Raw genomic sequence first — 6,840 nt, 5'->3', positions numbered from 1 at the left:
CAGAGAAGCCAGAACAGGGACCACCCCTCACATTAACCAGCTCTGGGAAGTAGGGATTCTGATTCCTTGCCAATATGCATGGAACACTCCCCTCTTTTGGTCGAGAAGCCCAATTCTAATGACTATTGGCCTGTGCAGGATTTAAGGGAGATAAATAAGCTGATGGAAGACATCCATCCCACAGTTACAAACCCATACACACTGCTGTGCTGAGCAGCCTCCCTCCAGGGCAGGTGCATACAATATACACTGTGCTCGACCTGAAGGGTGCCTTCTTCAGTTTGCCCCTGGTGCTCCAAACCCAGTCTCTATTTGCCTTTGAATGGCAGGACTTGAAGAGAGGCTTCAATGGACAACTGACTTGGGCATGCCTGCCTCAAGGATTCAAAAACTCACTCATCGCCCCTTGGTCTTGCAAACTTTATATGACCCAGCACAAGGGAAGGCCTGGGCCAAGTAGTGGGAGTGGGTGTGTAGGGGAGCAGGGGCGGGGGGTGGGGTATAGGGAACTTGCAGGTAGCATTTGTAATGTAAATAAAGAAAATAATAAAAAAAAAAAAAAAAGAAAAGAAAAAAAAACTCACTCACTCATCATCTTTGACAAGGCACTAAATGAGGACTCTGGTCAGTACTGGCAGGTCCACCCCCAATTAACTGTGTTCCAGTATGTAGATGACATCCTGATTGCAGTCCCTGACTTAGAGACCTTCGACAGGAGCTGAATCAACTTGGCTACCAGTGTCTGCTCAGAAGGCACAGCTTGGTCAACAAGAGGTCACATATCTGGGGGTCCATACTCAATGGGGGCTAGGGGGGACAATGCATGCTACTGGATGTGTGGAAGCAAACCACTCTTAGCTCCCAGGTCTATCAATCCAAAGCTGAGTATGGAAATTTTGAGATCTACAGGTGGTGGAGTGCCAGTGTTCACCTAGAGGGCCAAAGGATCATGAGAAGTCATCAGGGCCAAGAACTGCAGTTGCACTCATCAAAAAGTCAGATCAGCAACAACTTTAGACAATACTGTCTTCTTAGCACAAGTAGCCCTTAGTTGAGAGCCATGTAGCATTGGTTCAGTTGTGTTTGCAACCAATAGAAATCACTATAAGCTAAAAGGCTTTGAAGCCCTTAACTGACCGCTCAGATCTGGAACATTCACACACCAGCTCAGGACCTGTGAAGATCATGAAGGCATTTTGAACACGTCAGAGTGGTGAAGAGAATCCTCCCGGCCCACTCACTCCTAAAGGTACTGTCTGATCTCACTCTTCAGCTACAGTGCAGGAACCAGGGAGCTATCCCTGAGGGTTGCCGGGAACTCCCTTAAGCTGAAACTGAAAGCCAGGCAAAGGAAGATTATATCACCTACAGTTGTTCTACCCTCCTACTTCACTCTGCAACCGCAAGCGGGCCCTCCCGGTGTGCATGGTGCTCTTCCACACTGCTGAAACTCCTCCCTCTTGTCCAAGATGTCCAAGTGAACTTTATTGTTTCTTAATGAATACAGCTGGAAAATAACAGAGGCTTTAGACTGCTGCAGCAGCAGGAAAAATAGAGACAGACAGACAGACAGACAGACAGACAGACAGACAGACAGACAGGAGGCATCCGGGATGCCTTAGAAACAAAGCTTCAGAATGGCCACCAGAACCGAGGTCCACAGCAATGCTGACTTCCCCAATGAGGAAGTTTCCGCATTGTTTGGCTCTTCTAATCCATCAAGATTTTTGTTACACAAGTCCCACTGGCAGCATTTGCTTTGTACTTCTGCCTTAAGGTCTAATCGGCTCGTAATGTACTTGCTATTACAATCCGAAAATTTCCAACACTGTTGATACACTTGCCTTCCTGTGGAGAGACACACACATATGGTAAGAAGCCACACAGTGGACAAGGAAGAGACAAGCTCCTCCCCTACTTCTTCCCTCCCCATCTGTGGCAGGCAGGAGAGCTGGCCTGCAGTCACCAGAGTGGGAGAATTAGCCATGTCCCTCACCAGTTGCAACACTTGGCAAAGTGGGCCCTGCACCTCACTTGGACAACAGGGTAGGGCTGGCCCTGGTGGCAGGGGGTGGCTGGTGAGCTTGCCTGAGGGTGTGTCAGCAGGAGAGCCTTGGGCTGACTGACCAGCTCAGATACCTCTCAGGCACAGATCCAGGGCTTTGAACTAGCCCACACCAACATCCATCCCATTGATGAACTGCTGGCGTGTTTAAGGGGCTGGTCCTACAGATCCAAAACTACAGGATCTCCATGACACAGGGCAACAACAGGATATCCAAGAGGAGTCCCAGGGAAATTCCAGTATTATTGAGTAGCAGAAGTCAGAGGACTTGTACTAGATCAAGTCATTTCAAGCAAAAAAGCANAGACAAAAGGGTATACTGTGGGACACGCTGTGACACATTANAGCTTCCACAAGAGGGAGGTTGCAAAGGTGGAAGGTGGGTATGAGAAGAAGAGATGAGTGGGATTGGAGTACATATTGTGAAATTTACAAAGAACCATGAACAAAAAGAAGAGGAAGAAGAAGAAGAAGAGGAAGAAGAAGAAGAAGAAGAGGAAGAAGAGGAAGAGGAAGAGGAAGAGGAAGAGGAAGAGGAAGAGGAAGAGGAAGAGGAAGAAGAAGCTGCCATCATGCAGGTATAGTTCTGAACCTGTCATTCTGTGTCTTGGAGCTTAGCCTATGGTAATAGAGAGGATTGGGCAGAAAAAGGCAACCCTACTTGGGTATGAAGGGAAGCAAGCAAGTGATGGTACACCTCCAAACGAAGACTTTTCCATAAATCTAAAGTCTTGTTAGAGCCAATAGAGTAGTGTGTGAGTGTGTGGGTGTGTCAGTGTGTTAGTGTGGGTATATGAGTGGGTGAGTGTGTATGTGAGTATATGAGTGGGGGGTGCGGGGGAGTGTGGTGTGGGTGTGTGTGGGTGTGTGTGGGTGAGTGTGTGTGTGTTTGTGACTGTATATGTGGGTGTATGAGTGTGTGTATGGGTATCAGTGTGTGTGAGTGAGTGGAGGGAGAGTTATAGGCAGCTATACTTGTATTAATACTTCTGTTCAAGAGGGAAGTGTGGCAATGCCTACAAACATTTATAAACACATGTTGTCTCTGATCAATCAATTCTACTTTTACAGTGGTGTGAAAGACACATTATTTTTAAAGCAAGAAATTGTAAAAACAAAATCTATCCATGAAATCTGCATATTATGCAGTGATGGAGAGATTAAGATTATGTCAAACCTACTAAGGAGGGTTAATATAAAAAATGGAATGAGTCAAAATACATTGTATGAAAAGAATTCAAGAGAGAGAGAGAGAGAGAGAGGAAGAGGAAGAGGGAAAATAGAATGATCCTGGTACCCAGGGGTGGAATTACTACATTTTCTACCTTAGCAGTGAATTAACATGGTCTTCAATGTGCCCCCCTCCTCTGTCCCATGTATTCCAACACTTTGAACATAAAGCCTAGATTTTCAGCTACACACCAGGAATTCACATAAAAATCATCAGATACTCCTATTTTTAAAACTAAGTAAGGACCTTTGGATGGTCCTTAATTAACTGAAAGGTTTCTCCTTTCTACCATGAAAGACAGTTTTTATTGTTATCTCTTAGAAAGGTTTGATCTCACATTCCAGACTACACTGAAATGGTCATCACTCCTTACCATCATTAATCATTAACATGTATATCTTAGAGCTATAACCACTAAAAACAAAGGGCATAGCTGCTGGCTTCTGCCCTGTCTACCGTTTGCTAAGTTCTTACATGGAGATCCCACAGTCCAGCTGACCTGTGAAGCAGGTGATATGGACTTGTGCATATTACACTCCTTCTCTTCTCAAAAAGGCCTTGCTCTCTGAGGCCACTGTCCTAGGCATCTGCAGTGTGGCTTTGCAAATGAATAATTTTCCTTATTATTCATGTGACATTTAGTATCCTCTGAGCTCATCCCAGGTCCCCTCAGGACTCCATGTGTACAGATTTATAAACAGTCATTTGGAACAGGCAAACAGGCCACGGTAAAAGTTTGGACAAATACCCTTTCTTCATCTTTGCATTTCTATCTCAGACCCTGGTACACTGGGAGGCAGGCACATTATCACTACTAAGAAGCCCGAGTTTTGGAATCAGATGAATTTCCAAATTCCAAACCCANTGTTGGCTGCTTGACCTTTGNCTGTTGTGTTATNTGATTCTCCATTTTCTCATCTGTCACACAGAAGNTTGNCNNAANGGTTATGTGAGAAGTGCCATTTTTGTATAAAGTATATAGAAAATGCTTAGTGCCCAGTACTTGGTGACCAACTGGTGTTAACAAAGGGCAGCCATTACTTGAGGTTTGGAGAGGTCCAGATTTCCCAGGTTCTCATCCCTGACCACCCAGGAAAACAAGAGGCTCTTACCGGATACAGCATAGAGACAGGAATCCAGGTTAGGGGAGCAAGTGCTGTTTATTTTGCATGAAGAAACCGGGTCTAAACAGTTGTAGCATCTGAGGCTAACAGCTAGAATCAGAAAGAGACTCTGTTGAAACCAGCAGTGTCTTAGATCCTGGCAGACCTCACCACCATCAGTGAGCACAGGTTCAGGTCAGTTTTCTCATTTTTATCTTTTAATTAAAACGTTGACAATTTCATACTTGTCTGCAATATATTGTAAGCACATTCACTCTCTCCCTTTGCCCTGCCTTACTTCCTCCCCCTCCTGCTGAATCCTTTCTAGAGTATGTGGATTCCAGGAGAATGACAGTTTTCAAGCTCAGAGGTTAAGGAGCACGCTTTCCCCCAACCTGGTGACTGCACCTCAGGTGCATTTCTTCCATACTCCCCGGTCACCTTCTAGAGTTCTCCCTCACTCCCCGACTCATTTCCTTTCTCAAATTAAAACAAATCTCCTTGCTTTTCCATGCCTTCTGAAGTCCCCTCTTTTCCCTTAGACCCTGCCATGCTCTCTGATGTTAAATAAGAAATCACCTTTGACACCTTTCAATACTAAGAACCAAAGCTCCTTGGAAAGCTACATCCTTCATGGAGCTTCTTTGAGGCTGATGAACAAGCAGGGCTTCAAGGACTGTCCAGTTGGGAACACAAAGTCCAGAACCAAATTCCTTTGCACCATCTTTAGCCCTCTTAACCTTTTATGGCCTGCCTCTGTACTTGACCAAAGAATTTGGAATGTACAGAGTGAACACTGGTTTCTAACCAACCAGAAGGCTATGAATATAGCCAGAGAGCATATGAGGTCCCCCCTACTTCACGTTAACCCCCTACCTAAAGTTTTCACCAATGTATTCCAATAGTGTCTTGATTTATAACTTTCTTGGTTCTCTTACTATTTTCTAATTTTGTCATCAAACTGCTTCCACGTTGGAAGCTGGCATTTAGGGTAGTCTAAATCTGTGTTCCTGGGCTCCAGAAGAAACCGTCTCTTATCCCCTTTGAGATGAGAGTCCTGATTTTGCTTTGATAGTAGTACAGTACCTAAGACAGAAAGTACAGGAAAGGCTAACCTAAGTATTTACAACAGCAACGGGCTACCATCTTTGCAGTCAGATTGAGAATCCATTTTGGTGCCGGGAGGAAAACTGACTTTGCCATGATTTATTGAATTCATTGAATTAGCTGCAGAAAAATTAGCTCGAACACAGAATTATAAGACATAGCCTATATGATTAATAAAACAAAACAACAAAACCACCACTTCATTTGAAAAACAAAGAAAGAAACAAGGAAGAGACTGAGGGAAGACAGAGACCGCAAAGGCCTCTATTGGCTATCTGGCCTTTTAGAGAAAAAGTTTATATGACCTTTAGGATAGGATATGATCATTGAATTGCTTCCTTCTAGGAGAGACCAAGGACCAGAAGTATAGACAGATAACACAAGACAACAGGTATATACTAAACTCTTGTGGATTGGGCAATTTGATCAGAGCAGAAACATTTAAGCCCTGATTCCTCAATTCAAAAAACAACAAAAAGCTTTTTGAAACCCAAGCAATGACCTTTAGTTCTAAGGCCTATGACTGTTTATCACCAGGAGACAAAGGAGATGTTTCTAAAGGTTGAGATCATCGCTTCTGAGTATGGCCAGGAAGCAAGCTCTCGGTTGTCTATCAACACTTAAGCCTTTACAGGTGTGACAGGTCATTTACAGGATGCATTTTGATTTGGGAAGGTTCTCTAACTCAACAACAGTACTGAAACATCAGTAACAACAAAATAAAACTCCCCCCTCCTCCCACCCCTGTTTCGCATGCAGATGACAAGAGGTACATTGAACTACGGAAGGATACTCAACAATAAAGTGGCAGAGTCCATCAGAACTCTACCAGGCATTTCTGCTTTATCTCCTTCAGCATCAACATGAGAAACCTAAGGATGCCATTTCTCTAGAGTCCTTTCTTTGTGCTAGGTATAGATACATACATACAAGAAGCAAAGAATGGGGGAGGAAGGGTATTGTGTTAGCCTAGTTGTTTAGGGTCAGTTTATAAGATCACCCACAGAAATGAATTGGTCTACTAGCTGCAGCCAGATTTCATGAGGCTTAGGGACAAGACTTAGGATGGAAAGGACAAGGTCAATGCCAATGCTGGGAAATTCTGTACGGCAGACATATCCCTAGCCAGCACATTCAGTGTTCCAATGTCTGTGAACCTATATGCTAGGCCTTTCATACAATCGTTACAAATAGCAGGCTCAAGAAATGTCATTCCCATTTTGGAAAAAAAAAAAAAACTGAAGCTATGATATTAACAGTTTAAGACTGTTTTAGTTCAAGACTGGTTTAGTCAACATGTTTTCTAAATGCATTGAGTTGGGAAAAGTAAACAA

The 6,840-nt window shown here is 43.9% G+C and overlaps 1 protein-coding gene across 2 annotated transcripts in view; it reads right to left on the bottom strand.

The window, feature by feature from the left end:
- Window positions 1-6,840, bottom strand: part of Cd59 (CD59 molecule (CD59 blood group)) — a 12,693-nt gene that overhangs the window by 3,486 nt on the left and 2,367 nt on the right. The window contains exons 2-3 of one of the 2 annotated variants that reach the window (XM_021195223.2): window positions 4,409-4,510; window positions 1,619-1,848 (exon numbers count right to left, since the gene is read on the bottom strand). The exons of the other annotated variant lie outside the window; for it this stretch is intronic. Of the exons in view, the coding sequence (XP_021050882.1) occupies window positions 1,619-1,848; window positions 4,409-4,510 (332 nt within the window). Of the gene's footprint in view, window positions 1-1,618; window positions 1,849-4,408; window positions 4,511-6,840 lie in introns of those variants that run through there. 2 annotated transcript variants of the gene reach the window in all.

Source organism: Mus pahari, chromosome 3, assembly GCF_900095145.1.
Source record: "Mus pahari chromosome 3, PAHARI_EIJ_v1.1, whole genome shotgun sequence".
Taxonomy (NCBI): Eukaryota; Metazoa; Chordata; class Mammalia; order Rodentia; family Muridae; genus Mus; species Mus pahari.
Note: the sequence above shows the minus strand (reverse complement) of the source record. Positions and strands in the feature narration are given on the sequence as shown.